Below are 16,137 nucleotides of genomic sequence, written 5' to 3' on the forward strand. Positions count from 1 at the left end.
AGGCTATTCAGCAGTGGTTACTCTGGGGGTAAAATTAATGTACCAAGCCACATGCAATTTTTAAGAGGGTAAAATAAAAAGTAACTTTAAATTATCAGCAATCATTGTGTTTATTTATTCACAGACACAAGTGTTTGAAAAAAATTTATATCTGATTATTTATTTTCCACACAGGCCTGTTGAGGTCTGGCAGTCAAGGATGGCCTGGCTAAGAGGTCAACAGCAATTCTATAGAAAGGAAAATTATAATAATACATTAAAACTGGAAACTTACCTCCCATAGTCTATGCAGGGATTGCAACCATGTTTACGCCTCAGAATAAAATTAGTTAACTTCTTTTTATCACTTTGCTTTTACGAAAATATTCTGAGGAGTTTTTCTTCCATCTTTCAAAAATCTTACAAGCAATGAATAAATCAAATTTGATTTCACAGACTGCAGGATTAAATAAAGAGCTAATAAAGCTGTAGCAGCCTCACTCCAACCACAGTAATGCAAAGACAATAATGGAAAATCTAGAGCCAGCTGCCTTGCAAATGAACTATATTTTGCAGTATGTTTGCAGGCTCAGAATAGAGCCGCACTGGGCAAACACAAACACCCACACTGGCTTCTCAGTCCATCTTGATTTGCTTTACAGAGATGAGCTGACATCAGAGTTCAAAGCCTAACTAACCCCTGCTGCCCCTAATTATTCCCCAACAGACTGAATAGCGCTATAAGCTGTCATATGGTGCATTGAGGGGAACTGAAATCCTAATTTGCTGCAATAAAGAAGCCAAATCCAGAGCTGGTACCTGTTTTCAGTGTTGCCTTAGAGGTCAAATGTGACATTTTAATGAAAGAAAATAAGCCGCCAATAACAAAGCCACAGCTGTGTAAATTCCTCTCCCGACATTGGAACAGAAGACACTTGATGTTGACCTAATTAGTATTCTTATAAGTTGACAATGACTGCCCTCCTGCTGTTAAAATAGAGTGAACAGAATTCCATCTCAATATACCAGAGGACCTGTGTGTCATTAATAATGTGTAGCATCAGTATTGTGAACATGCAAACTAAACCTGCAGTTAAAGTTCAGGTTTTCGGAGCAGTAAACCTCTAACGGTCTGGTGTTTTTGGCTTCATGGACTACATGCAAACACAGCCATATGTCGCAATGGCTGATCCTATGACGGTTGGAAGAGCTTGGTGATGGCATTGCATTGTGTGCTGTATTGCAGAGGAGTGTTGTGTGTTTTCTCCCAATATGAAGCAAATACCTCTTTGTCAGAGGTGAGCGACATACATATAACCACTAAAATACCCCCTCTTCAAAAGCACTGATGCATAATGCCTCAGGCTCACCAAGCAGGGGGCTAAAAGGCCTTGTCTCTGCCTGACTGCCTTCCTGTTTTGGGGCCTCCATGCAGTGAGAGGGCAGCACAAAGCACCTTGTGTTCCCCAGCTGATGTACAACATTACATTTCACCGTAGGAAAGCTTATGGAGGATGGAGGCAGTCACAAGACACCTTTTTATTTAAAATGTAATTCAACCCATAATCAATGAGACACTATTTTAATGCTACTAAGCATTTTAAAGGTATAGTGGAAGATGCTCTTTTTCTGGGTTTATTAAAATAAGTGGTCCTCCTAATTGTCAATCATTTTGGTGATATGTTCACTTAAGGTTCACTTAAGGCTGTCCTACGTGCTCCTCCCCATTTTCACCTAACCCTATGCACAGAATTACCTGCCTGCCAAGAATTACCTCCCGTTTTGCACACTGACGAGAAAACAGATTGAAATATGAACGAAAAGCGAACTTTTAAACATAATCGTGATGTTTTCATATTTCTTAGGCATGGATGCCCTAAACTTGTTTTGGTTGACAGATATATTTGAATAAATACGATTTTTACTTGTATGGAGACATGTTTTAGTTGATATGCTAAAGTCAGCGTTCGATGAATATATTCTCTGCTCAGTGGATAGCATTTCCCGCTTTTGCTATCAACACCATTCTATATCGTTTCTTACAAAACATGAAAAATATGCTTAAAAGTTCCCTTTTTGTTTATATTTCAATCCATTTTCCCATCAGTGTGTGAGTTTAGGGTGATGCACGCTCTTCCAACAGGGAGGTATTCTCCATTCATCTGTCCACCAAAACTCTTAATTTTAGGGCATCCATGCAAAATAAATATAAAAAAATTTAGAACATGTTTAAAACTTTCATTTTCGTTCATATTTCGATCTTTTTTCTCATCAGTGTGCAAGAGGGGAGATAATTCTCGGCAGGCAGGTTTTTCTTGGCATAACACCGGCGGTGAGTCTGACGTAGTGGAAAAATTCCAAATCTTCTTTTGGAAAGTAAGCTTGTATGAGTGATGCAAACAGCAACATTTAAACAGAGCGTGGATAAATGGGCTTGTGCATGCTCTAGCACACGTTTAATAGGTGTTCCCTATTTTAGGCGTTGTGCATATGCATTTTTTTTTTTTGAAGCCGAGAGGGAATTTCAAAAATTTGCAAAAATCCACCACTGTACCTTTCTTTTCTACAGTTTTTGGCAAGCTTATTTAGTTCTGCTGAATTTGTCATTAAAATCATCTTTGTGCTTTCTTTAGTGGTTAACAGTGGCTAAAGAAGTTGAATGTTCCTATCTGTGCTAATGGTTCATTCTTTCATCACTATACCCAGCATTGGGTGCAGACATATCCCTCCTCAGTGAAGGATCTTGTCCCCTGCCGCCTGTTCAGGCTACGATAAGTAACACCCTGATCAAGCAGCTCAAACTGATCATATTCTGACCCCTGGATTCCACAAAGCCTCCCTATGAGGATGCAGATATGCAGAAAGATATGGTTAAATGAAAGCAGCCCAAGGCTGAGATCCAATGAAAGCTACAGACGCATCAGGATCACAGGCCAACCTATTATGAATGATGTGCTGATTGAAAGTGAAGCAGTAGTTTGTTGTAAGCCCTTAGGATATTTTGGAAAGAAGTGGACTTTTTTTTTCTTTTTGTTTTTTAAAATTGAAGACATCTTAATGTTGGATCTACAGATGTATTGATCAGGATTAATCCTGACCCATACATATTTCTAAATATATAGTATAAACACCAAATCAACCATTTTGCAGATGAACTGTATAAATTGCAACTAAAAGGTGCTTTCTGTATGCTCTTGTGTAGAGCATTAATTGGATTAGTCATTATTAATTGGTTATTGAAATAATCATCAACTAATTTAATAATTGATAAATCGTTAAATGGAGTATAGATACTGTAAAACAGACCTTTAGCTGAAGGAGCAACCCACATAGACCAGTAATTATATCAAAATTGTAAAAAAAAAATGCAAACACTTTGCATTTAAGATTGAAAAAAAACTTTTTCATCTGTCGGTATGCTCTATCCAGAACTCCTCAAGTTTTAGTTTAGCTTGGTTTAATTTCATTTTAAAAATCTTCTTTTAGGAGCCTTTTGCTATCCGATTGTTTATCGATTAATAGAAAAAAAAATCAACAAATTATTTAATTCGTTAGTTCCAGCCATGCTCCTGTGCAAATCTTGACATTTTCACGTAAATTCTTCTATATTAGGCCTTAAACTGCCTTATTGCTGCCCTCTGAGTGGTGAGGGAAATGGTGACCTAGTGGTTAGGGCATTTCGCTTGGATCCCAGATGTTTTGAGTTCAAGTCCCGCTCCCTCGGACTGCCTCGGCAAAAACTGGGAAGTGAAGTTATGAAGGGATAGCATTACAATTTTCTATGGTCGCCGTTATAACAAAGACGAAAATACATGTTTTGTTCCGACTTCCGAGTACAATGGCAGGAACTTTGAAACCATCTCACTCTGGCATCTGTAGTTGATATAGCAAGCACTGATCTAAAGAGTTTTTCCAAGTTAAAGTTTTATTATCTGTAAGTCGGCATATTGTTTTACTTTAGGTATTTAGATTATTTAGTCATAAAAATTTTGCTGAAACTTTCCTTTTTTCCTTAGCATCGCTGCATAGCCCACTCCACTCATCTCCAGACCTGGCTTTTTTTCTTGTCCCTTTCAGCTTTGGTGGTATTTTCTTTAGATTTAGTCTGGTGTTGGGGTCATACTTTTACATTGGGGGTCAGTGGCACTATGAGTTCTGACCTGCTAATCAAAATTCTGAAGCATTATAACATGATATAGAAATTAATTTGCAGGTCTCTAAAGAAAATCAAATAAAAACAAGAATTGTAAAGAAATCCCATTGTTGGTTGTTGAATTATTGTTTATCTTTATTTTATTCAACTCTAAGAAATCCAGCAAATCACATCCTGATGATGTTTTTTCCTTGATCTACATACATCCAATTTCATACTTTTTGGAAATCAATGCATTCCTATGAGAGCACGGTATTTAGAGGATTTGTACTTTCATCAGAGCATGGAGACTTTAAGTGGCTTAATTAGCCTCATCTCTGAGGCAGACCGCAGCCTTTTGCTCAAATTAATCTTCTCAGGTTAATGCCCAGCGCTCCCTCCACCGTCTCTGACAGGAGGATGATTGCTTAGCTAAAAGTAGAAGGCTGTATCCAGCCACAGCTAATGAACTTGATTAATTAAAGGGAGACTCTTCCTAATTAAGGTCGTATTTTGCCTGATCGAACAATGACCCTGTAAAAAAGGGGGAGAAAATTGTGGCACTAATGAGACATTTACCCAAGAAAAGCCCAGTGCTCCATTTTTTTGGGCATGTTGATTTATTTGCTAGTGTCCTATTAAATGAGTGTTTACCTTAGTTTTGCTCTAGAGAATGTCATCTGTTCAGTGTATGATGTAGTTATTTGTCTTTTTCCTCAGGTTAATGGAAAGGACCTTTCAAAAGCCACCCATGAGCAAGCAGTGGAGGCGTTTCGCACAGCCAAGGAGCCCATCATGGTTCAGGTTCTACGACGGGCCCCATACCCCCAACTGGTGACCCCAGTTGCAGACACCCAGGTGTCAGACACCAGCACCCAGACTGACATCACTCTCCAGCACATCATGGCTCTCACCAAACTGTCTCCCGCCTCGCCCCCGATGACGGAGCTGGAGGAGTATCTGTTACCAGAGGAGTGAGTACAGTAGCTGATAGGGTTGCAGTTTCGTGGGAACTTAAGAACGATCAAAGATCACATACAGCCATGGCCTTGGCTTAGATTATTCTTCCCTTTCACTTAATCATCTTCATCTTTAGTCTTAGAGGTTGAACCTGGGAAATTCCTTCACCCTAGCTGTTTCTGCAGCTTAAATTCCTGTCTTTATGTTAAGTATGTAAACATACAGAGAGGAGAAAGCTGCTGGCACACTTAGTACAGATATCTAAAAGGCATTTAAGTGTTATTTTTCTTACAATTCAGGATTATTGTCCATTCTCATAGATCCAACATTGTCTAAGGTCTTAGTTTTGATACATTTAATTAAAGAAAACCAAATATTTATCATTACTTTACCTGCTAATGATCAATCAAAGCCAAATCCACTCTTTGCCATTTGAATGGTAAATTTCTTTCATAGTTGGATTTTATCTCATTAGCTATTTTGTTATGATTAAGTTGTATGTTTTGGGTCACATCCTGCTAGAAGATCAAATGACAACCCAATTTCAGTTCAGAACAAAAAGCGTTTTCCTTTTAACAAGTTTTTCAAGCCTTAAGCTACATTTCAACTCAAGAGCAATAATACAACCACAGCACTACAGTTTGTCCACTATAATAAACAGTTGAGGTGCGGTTTATACCAACCAGTCCATTCCTGGTTCTGAATGTATTTTACCTTATCTAATATTTTACTGGTGTGACTGGATTCCTCTTGTATTTCTGGTCAAACTGACATACAGTGTTCATTGCTGATAATTTGTCATTTTCTAAACAAAGCACAGTGTTGCATGAGATTGTCAGTAAAATATAGCAAACTTTCCATGATTAAGGTTGTAATATCAGGACAGAAAGGGGCTGTGTCCTTTCATGCTTTCTAAAAATGTGATTGGCATGTTGCTAATATCTAACGATAGTTATTATTTTGGTAGTTCCCCAGTCTTTAGCTTTTGAGGGTTCTGTTTTTTTCACTCCTTATTCGCTCCTAGTTCCCTAGAAGCGTAAAAAAAACTTGAGGATTTCCTCTTCCTTCTAGTCATCCATCTTATGAGGAAAGCTTGGACTTCTTTGGTGAACAAACATTTATTACCGCTTTTTAATGTTTTTTCCACAACCTTTCCGGTGATGATGACGCTAGGGATCGCAAGTTAATCTGGGTCTTCATCAACGGCTGCCAACTAATTTGCCAGTGATTCTCTGAATATATAAGTACCAAAGCTCCAAAAGACATAAAGCAGAAATACCTAATACTGGAAAATGTTACAGAGTTGTCCCAGATGTTTTGCCATAGCCTCTATCCCTTTTTTTGCTTCATGTTTGGCCAGGCTTAGTCTCATGATTCCCTTTAAAGGAGACCAATAAAACCTGAACTTTATTCAACCAACTCTATTTTTTTTTTCTATTCATCCAGATGCCGTGCTGGTTGATAACTTTAACAATGACAGCTGCTTAGTGATGTTAAACTGCGAGTTGCTACATTAGAAGATAAAGTTGTTGCTCCTATGACAGTACTTCACTGAGGTCTCAGTGGTGACCAAAATATCTCAGCAGAGCAGATCTTTCATGTTTTTCTTTATTGTTGTTTCTTAGGGCGTTTCTTGGCAGAACTAGAGAGCAGTTTAATGGTTTGTTTAATTCTAATCTCATCCTGTCCCGTGTAATGTCCCATAATAGCTGAGCTTTTGCAACATTCTGCTGGAGAGAATTTCTTGCATACTTACCTTGCATACTTACCTGAACGGATTGGTATTTATACTGTATATACTGTATTTTTAAATGCAGAAAGTATAGTAAAACCATCCTCCTTGAGTTTCCACTTTAAAGCCACGAAAGCGTTTCATATTAATAAAGGTAACATGCTTTTCAAAGTTTTTACAAAATGTGTATCTGGGAGGTGTGGCGCTCATATTCATTCAGCCCCCTTTAATTTATACATAAATGTAATGAATAAAACCTACACAGGTATGGGAAAATGATCTCTTTTGTGCTTCATGGAAACCACTGGAGATCACCCTGAACTTACCATCATTCCCATTCCCAGTTACATTCCCTATAATAAAGCATGGTGGTTGCTGCATGATGCTCTGGTGATGTACTTCTTTATTAAGTAGAGGGAAGCTGATCAGGGGTAATGACAAAAAGAAATGTGGGGTGAAATCTAACTGCAGATCAGGGAGGCTATTTGGACAAAACGGCTTCAATTTGCTGAGAAACATGAGGATTGGACACTAGGTGGTCACATGGTTAATGAGCTCATTTTTTATGCTGCTCCAGGGAGATGGGTGCTACAGAAGAAGAAAAGGGCACTGAAAGTGATGCACCTATTATTCTTCGGCCCCTTTACCTAAACCTTAGGAGGGCTGTTCTAAGATATGGAAGATTTTTTTCCGCCCCGAAAAAAAAACCAAGAGAATTTCCTTTCTTTTGTTGTTGGTTGGGGGTTCCGGAACCTTGGAACCTAACCTAACCTAAAAATATATATATATTTCTGTGATCACAAAGAGTGAGCGTTTCAGTGAGGGAAAATGTTCCTGCCAATCACTGGAGATGACAGCTGCTCCAGGGCACATTAAAAAAAACGGTTTGTCTCATTTATAATTGCATATTCCCATGCTGCTTCTGCTCTTTGTGTGTGAGAAATCACAGCTCCGAGGCCCTGAGAATGTCTGCACTGTGGCAGCTAGAAATGGCTTTTAATGAATGATAGCGATTTCTTTAATTGATTTCAAAGTCAAATCATCAGCACAGCATGCTAATTTGTAATTAGCCTCTGGGTATAGCTTCAGTATCTCTGATGTGAGAGCAATTTTCTTTGTTATTGCTCTTCCCTTTGGTGTCATCTCCTTTTTCAGAGCCAATGGTAAAATTAAGTAAAATATCTACAGATTTTACTGTTTCTGTGTGTTTTCCTGCATTTTTGTGAAGTATACCTGTAAATTGATTTTTGCTCTTTTTGGATTTATTTAACAAAATCTCTCTTTCTCTGTGTTCACAGGCCTCCTCCAGAACACACATACTTTGACCCCAATGATTTCCTGGAGGGCATACAGCAAGAGATGGAGCGTGAAGGGCTGGAATATGAGGTGAAACATCCTCTCCATTTAGATTTCTCCGCCTTCCTTGCAGGATAAGAACACATGAGGCCAACGTTGGACGTCAGATTAAACCCCTCAGCTGAAAAGCCTTCTTAGTAGGAACCAAATGCACTGGAAAAACTGTTGACTCTGAACTATATAACTCAATGAAAATAAGGCAACATTTTATAACCACTTTTTGTAACTTTAGTCAACTATTTGCTGTCTTAAGTAAAGAGAACCTAATAATAAGCATTAATATTTATGCTAAAAAAAAATGAAGTTGCATTTACAGTAAAAGAAAAGAAATTGAGTAAAATCTATGGAAAAAGCATATTCAACACACTATTTGCTTCATTTTGAACGATTCACCCTTTCTTTGATTTGAAAATGGAAACTTCTTAAAATAATTAGTTTGCATAATGATGAAAAAATCAAGACATCAAATTGAAGTACTTTACTAAATTATTAAATAATTTCCATATCAGTCGGAATTGGCAATGAGCTGGACAGGGCTGATGTGGTCACTGGTAGTTAACAAGGATGGGACTAATGATTCTGGGTTTTATTTTTTTCAGCAGATACACAATGGTGACATCATTACTTATTAGTGACAGAAGCGTGACCTCATGCAGGAAAGAAGAGGCTCAGAGGATCATTAGAGAGATAAAAAGAATGATGGATCTGATTATGCTAACAGTTGTCAGATGAGTCTATGATATAACTGCTGTTGTTCACCTTTAGTGGCCTTCCACAACATTGACCCCCTCTAGTTGAAGCTCGGCCCCCCCACTGCTGTTCGCTGTGGACTCATAAGAAGCAGAGCTCAGAGATGGCGGATAGCACAGCGCCACACACAATGACCTCTCCTTCAGGGAAGCTTTAGATGGTGAAACATGGTTTACTGATGAGGATATTTCAGTATTTCTTTATTCCAATCCTTATTTTGGGTATGAGGCAAGTGTTTATTTTTCTAGCCAAGTAAGCCACAAGCCAAAATTTATTGTTTCTTAGTGTTGGCTAAAACATTGAATGGTGCGCGTTTCAGAGCCTATTTTCCAACATGTGCTCTTCTTTTCCTTATGTTTTCTTCTGTGTGAAGTAGAGCATCGGAAAAATTTCCACTAAGTTACTAGCACAAAATTTTACACTACCTTATTTGAATTTTATTTGATAGACTAACACACCGTGACATAAAACATTGAAGTGGAAAGTAGAATAATACATAATTTACTAAGTACCCTTTTCAAGAAAATCTAAAGACAAAAAAGTTGTTTGTGTGTGTTAGTTAGCCACCTTAACTCTAAGACCCTTAAATAACAAGAGTTAAAAGTAGAGGTAGATAGATAAACCAGCCAGCCAATATTAGCCAAGATTTTTGTACCAGCACTGTCTAATATGTGGATGCAACAGTGCGTTCAGCAGCAGTGTGTTGAGATCAATTCAAGTGCATAGATTTCCACCAACACCATTTGCTATCCATTGTTATTTTTGGTTTGATTTGTTACTAAATGTGACCTTTTTGTTTAAATTGACATGTATTCAGCATTTGTTATAATTGTGTCGTTTGTCATGTACATGAAGGAAAAAGAAATGTCGCTTCAAAGAATTGGCCCCAAGAAATTAGCAGCACATATCTGGGATTGGTTGGTCTGAACTCAAATACCCGGCCTTAAAATCCTGTATGGTTCAATATCCAGCTGAAACAACATTTGATTTCCCCTCGGGATCAATATATTCATTCATTAGTTATCCGTCATTCAGAAGTGGAAGGAGTGGACCAACAGCAGATCAAACCAGTAGCATTGCCTGAATCTGGCCCAAGAAACAGTGTGACCTCAGATTCATCTGTTCCTTCAGCTTCGGCTTATTTTTTCAGGGGCTCCTCCTCACATATCTTGCCCCTATGGCCTCAGAGACCAGTGTCGCTGCTAACTTTATCTGGATCAGTGAGATTACAGGTACTGACAAGTGAAAAACGCAGCTTTGCCCGTCTGCAGTTCACTGGATCATTTCTCATGCTGTCAGTGGGCCTGTAGGAAAACCCGATGGCTTCCCTGCATCCAGCTGAAAGATTCATTACAGTGATTGATAGATCTGTGTTGCTCTTCACCCCCCTTTTGTGGTCAATACATTTACTTTGTCCAGAATCACAATTGCAGAATCTTCCATCCATTTTCCTGTCCCGTCGTTGGGGGAAAAAGAAGTAATTTCAGGTTTAATTTGTGTCTAACCAGGAGGTGGATCTGTATCGAGCAAACATCCAAGACAAACTCGGCCTGACCATCTGTTACAGGACTGATGATGAGGATGAAGCTGGGATCTACATTAGTGAGGTAATGGCTCTGCTCAGATCTGCTTTTAACACAAAAAGCTGGGTTTGTCAACAGGAGGGATTTTTGCTTTATATCACAGTTGAACAAATCTGTTCTTTCAGATCGATCCCAACAGCATTGCTGCTAAGGATGGCAGGATTAGAGAAGGGGACAAGATCATACAGGTAAGAAGGACACACACTAATGCTTGAAGATTTAGCTTTTCTTTTCTAGGTTGAAATATTAAAATTATTATATTTATGAAAAAAGAAAAATAGCCTTTTTTTTCATTTCCATTAAGATCAATGGTGTGGAGATCCAAAATCGAGAGGATGCAGTGACGCTGCTGACCAGTGAGGGAAACCAGAACATCTCTCTGTTGGTGGCCAGACCAGAGATCCAGGTAATAAGCATGTAATATGCCTGCTTTTCATAGAGATAAAGCTCGATCGCCCTGACCAGTAAATGGTCAGATTATGACCAATCCTCAGTTTGGAGTGTCCAAGTTGCCTGATTTAGTGTCAATGAGATGCTTGGATTGAAGCAGGGAGAAGCACAGAGGTGGAAGAAGACATTTATGAGGAAAGTAAGAGAAGCCATTACATGCAGGAAGGAGAGCAGGAATGTTGTAGAAAACTGCTGACATTCTGGAGTTAGTATCAGTCTTCATCACAGAATGATGTAATGCTAGACATGCTAATTACACTACGGCTGACATCCATCCATCCATTTTCCATCACGCTTCATCCCAGGTGGGGTTGCAAGGAATGCTGGTGCCTATCTCCAGCTGTCTATGGGTGAGGGGAGGGGTACACCCTGGACAGGTCGCCAGTCCATCGCAGGGCAACACAGAGACAAACATGACAAACAACCATTTATACTCGCTGACATAACATGCTTAAATTAAAAGTCAGTAATCATTTTGTCTTTAATGACAGTAGCACTTTCTTACAATCACTACATATCTAAATTTCTCTTCAAATACCCCTCAAAGAAAGGTTACAAGACAAGATTTTAATGTTTACGGATTGAGTCTCAAAATTACAGCTTTACAACATAAGTTTACCGACTTCACCAAAATAAATGTTGCAGATTTCTTTTTTACTAATATTTATTTAGATTTTTCTTCGCATTAAAAACACGCAAGCAGATGTTTCACCTGAGGGTTTTATTGTTTTTGTTTTTTTACTTTTAAATCTTTTGTGTGCAGAGCTCATTGTCGCAGGAATTTACTGTTACTGTTGTGTGGTAAAGTGCTTATTCACATTCATGGATCTGTGCTCTAGATGCAAAATCTCTTGCTTTCTCTGTGGTGGCTAATCTGCTATAATTTCTGCCTTTAAAAGGGCTGAAATGAGAAAGTCTGAGTCTTCCTCCTGTTAAATATAAAGCAACCAAAACTGAGTGCATCTAGCATTTGAAAACATCTCATCACCACAAGAGATCCACAAAAAAAAAAAATAAATAAAACCCAGTGGGGGCATCTCTGGTTGCAGTCCAATTTTTTTAAGACTTTGTAAAGAAATCTGATGCCAATGAAGATGCATAACGTCTTTCTTTTTTGTTTGTTTTTTTTTCTAAACCTTTTCCCAATTTCATATTGCTATCTAATGACCCCCTCTCCTCTGCTGATTTGGCATCCCAGCTGGACGAGGGCTGGATGGATGATGACAGGAATGACTTCCTGGATGACCTCCACATGGACATGCTGGAGCAGCAGCACCATCAGGCCATGCAGTTCACTGCCAGCATGCTGGAGCAGGTATTCAGAAATGCACACCCAAACACACACATGTTCACAGCACGCTGAGCAGGAAGACGCATGATCAATCTGAATAACTGATGTCCATCTCATCAGTGTTTTCTGTTTTTTTTTCTATACAAGCAGACAAAGAGATATTACAACTCGGGAATAATGCTTTTAAGCTGCATTTAGTTTCATGTTGATTTCTTTTTAAAGGATATTTACATTTTGTTTGTTGGTAATAGTTAAAATGTAAACAAATCTTGTGAGGAAAAAGTTATTCTCATAAGTAAATCAGGCCTAAAAAGTAAATTAATACAATCAGATATAAACAACACAAGAACAATAGAATTATTTGATTCACCCTTTATAGAACCTTTACAGGTCTCCATGTTATCGTTTCTAATTTGTAACACAACAGCCAAACGTTTGCCAGATTGTTCTTCTGGAGCCTAGCAAAGTCGGTTAACACAACAACATGGAAGAAAGAAACCAGCACTGAACTTAGAGAGGCACTGGCTACTGACCATCAATCTGTTATGAGTCAAAGGCCATCTCTGAGTAGTTTGGAGTCCATCACTCTAAAGTAAGAAATGTTTAAAATCGAGAGTTTCACCTTCGAACCTTCCCTGGAGTGGAAAAGGTTCATTGTAAGGTCAAACCATTTACTGGTCGCAGAACATTGTCCAATGTCAAATGCCTGACAGTATAATAGGTAAAGTAAGTATGTTTAGATGGAAAAGATATGGATAAAGGTACTTCTTTTTTAGAATATGAGTTTTCAAATCTAAGTGTTGCAAGAAGATATCTAGAACAATAACCTTTAAACTAAACCAGACATAATGAATTGACCATATTAAAAAAAAAGAAAGCACATCAGGACACATCACACCATCTCCAAAGCTCATTTGTGGGAGGTCAAAGGGGTTTTGGCCTCAATGCTGACAATCAACCCAAGCATCTTAGACCAAATACTTCAGCCGAATTCTTAAGCACATTGTGGGGTGATGATTTAGGCTTGATCAGCAGCCACAGGGACATGGGCACACTGCAGGCATTGAGTCACCGTCAACTATACCGTCTATAAGTCTTGTGAAGTTAAATGCAAGACTATCTGTAAGCTTGGTCTTTATTTTATTAACGTGATTCATCAAAAATACTGATATTTGCTTTAAAAAAAACGATCAAAATGCAGAGTCTTGCATATTGCAAGTAATTAGTCATTTATAATGTGCAATTCATCGAAAATATGGATGCATCTAAATTTGTTTATCTAAGTTTAGGAACTTTTCTGAAGGACTAAACCAATTTGGAAATCTTTTCTTAATCTTCTCCTTACAGAAGAAGCACGAGGAAGATGGGGGCACCACAGACACCGCCACTTTGCTTTCCAATCACCATGAAAAGGACAGCGGCGTCGGCCGCACAGACGAGAGCACCCGAAACGACGAGAGCTCAGAGCAAGAGAACCTTGGGGACGACCAGACGACCACAGCATCCAACACCCTGGGTAGCTGCAGGAAGCTTACCTACAGCCAGGACACACTGGGCAGCATCGACATGCCCTTCAGCAGCGAGTCCTTCATCTCAGCCGACTACGCAGACGCAGACTTTCTCGGCATCCCGGCCGACGAGTGTGAGCGCTTCCGAGAGCTACTGGAGCTGAAGTGTCAGATGAGGAGCAGCGGAGCCCAGGGCCTGTTCAGCCTGGCCTCTGGGGGGGCCGAAGGTCACACAGAGGAGGGCGTGGATAAAGAACTGGAGTTACTCAATGAGGAGCTGCGCAACATCGAGCTAGAATGCCTTAGCATCGTCCGTGCCCACAAGATGCAGCAGCTGAGGGAGCAGTGCAGAGAGTCATGGATGCTCCACAACAGCGGCTTCCGCAACTACAACACTAGCATTGATGCTCGCCGTCATGAGCTGTCAGACATCACAGAGCTGCCTGAGAAATCGGATAAGGACAGTTCCAGCGCCTATAACACAGGCGAAAGCTGCCGCAGCACTCCTCTCACTCTGGAACTGTCTCCTGATAATTCTCTCCGTAGAGGGGCTGAGAGTCAGGGAGCAGCCGGACCATCTGGGTCCAGCAGCTCTGTTGGCAAGACACACAAGCCCCTCCTTTCCCCTGTTCAGGAGGTCTGTGGCCCCAGCCGGAGCAGAGGCTCGTCTAAGGACCCGGACAGAGAGCTGCAGGCCGAGAGCAAGGAAAAGAAGCTGGGAGAGTCCAGTAAGGGTGGACGGAACTTTCAGCCTCATTCCCCTTACAAGCACGCTCACATCCCTGCCCATGCCCAGCACTACCAAAGCTACATGCAGCTAATCCAGCAGAAATCCGCTGTGGAATACGCCCAAAGCCAGATGAGTCTGGTCAGCATGTGCCGAGACGTGGTCAGTCCCGGTGACTTGGAGCCCAAGATGGAGTGGAAGGTGAAGATCCGCAGTGACGGAACAAGGTACATCACAAAGCGGCCGGTCCGGGACAGGCTGCTGAGGGAGCGCGCCCTCCGTATCCACGAGGAGCGCAGTGGCATGACCACGGATGACGACGCCATCAGCGAGCTGAAGATGGGCCGCTACTGGAGTAAGGAGGAGCGGAAGCAGCACGCTGTGCGGGCCAAGGAGCAGAAGCAGCGCCGGGAGTTCATGAAACAGAGCAGAGTGGACTGCCTGAAGGAGCAGAGCGCCACAGAGGACAAGAAGGAGCCCAACATCATTGAACTCAGCCACAAAAAGATGATGAAAAAGAGAAACAAGAAAATTTTTGACAACTGGATGACCATCCAAGAACTGCTGACCCATGGAACCAAGTCACCAGATGGGACCAGGGTTTATAACTCGCTCCTGTCTGTGACTACAGTGTGAGTCCTGCTCCGAAGCTGCAGCGGGGCGCTGTGTACATAGGATGGTAGCAACTGGGGCAGAGAGGGCCGCCGCAAATGTGTGGCATCAATGTGTAAATAGGAAATCAGGAAAGTTTTTCATCCTCTGACGCAGGGGGGAGGGGGGCGGGTCCATGATAGGAGAGTTTGACTTCACTTCTGCAAAAAAAAAAAATTTTAAAACCATTTTTTCAGTAATCTTTTCTACATTTTTGCTCTTTTGCATATTTTTTGGAAACAAAGCTGCAATATTTGACTTTTTGAAAGGTTTTGAAAGTGTGTAAAGAAACGTGTGCCATACTTTACCAACCAGCATTTACACTATTTACTTTTTGTTTGTACTATATTATTACATGTATATCTCTCTTAACAGTATTTTATTGTTACACTTTATGGAGACAATGCTATTTTCCCTAAAAATTAAAACAGGAGCCTTTTTGAAAGGATTTTGATGAATCTAAAAAAATCTAATTTTGTAAGAAAGCAAATTTTTTGGTTTTGGTTTTTCCCAAAAGGTGCTGATTTCCTAAAGTTGAAGACCACCAGCGATGTACCGTCTGTACTGATATGCAAAGAACGTTGATAATAATGTGTGTACGTATGTGACATTTAGGGTAAGATATTTCTTACGCTATTGAGGATGTTTTATTTTACCCACACATATAGATGCTTATGCTTTTGTAGGATTACATGTTATCGGGCATAGAACCAGCTTAACAAATCCCTAGTTAGCCTCACAATTTGAGTCTTGTACAATTACAGACATAATAAATTATTGTTTTATATATGATGAACCTTGAAATGTTGTTTGAGTTTGTCTTTTTTAAGAGATACCGAGAGTCTAAACCAGGAAATCAACTAAGAAGGAATTTGTGGCATAATTTAGTTTATAAGCTATTGCAGTGGCTCTATAATTACTAGCTTGCCTAAAAATAAGTAAATGACTGCCTGGACAAGGACAGCGTTAACCAAAGAAGCAGCCAAGACCTCTGGAGTCGCTTTACACTGCAAAAAAC

The 16,137-nt window shown here is 40.0% G+C and overlaps 1 protein-coding gene across 3 annotated transcripts in view; it reads left to right on the forward strand.

Moving 5' to 3' along the window:
* The window catches only part of pdzrn3 (PDZ domain containing ring finger 3), a 123,201-nt gene extending 107,278 nt beyond the window's left edge, over window positions 1–15,923 (forward strand). For all 3 annotated transcript variants that reach the window (XM_015370992.1, XM_015370993.1, XM_015370994.1), the window contains 7 exons: window positions 4,832–5,085; window positions 8,102–8,189; window positions 10,418–10,516; window positions 10,618–10,680; window positions 10,797–10,898; window positions 12,141–12,257; window positions 13,581–15,923. In XM_015370992.1, the coding sequence (XP_015226478.1) occupies window positions 4,832–5,085; window positions 8,102–8,189; window positions 10,418–10,516; window positions 10,618–10,680; window positions 10,797–10,898; window positions 12,141–12,257; window positions 13,581–15,104 (2,247 nt within the window). In that variant the 3' untranslated portion in view covers window positions 15,105–15,923. The remainder of the gene's footprint in view (window positions 1–4,831; window positions 5,086–8,101; window positions 8,190–10,417; window positions 10,517–10,617; window positions 10,681–10,796; window positions 10,899–12,140; window positions 12,258–13,580) is intronic.
* The last annotated feature ends 214 nt before the right edge of the window (window positions 15,924–16,137 follow it).

This window comes from Cyprinodon variegatus, unplaced genomic scaffold, assembly GCF_000732505.1.
Source record: "Cyprinodon variegatus isolate N-32 unplaced genomic scaffold, C_variegatus-1.0 Scaffold51, whole genome shotgun sequence".
In the NCBI taxonomy this organism is placed as follows: domain Eukaryota; kingdom Metazoa; phylum Chordata; class Actinopteri; order Cyprinodontiformes; family Cyprinodontidae; genus Cyprinodon; species Cyprinodon variegatus.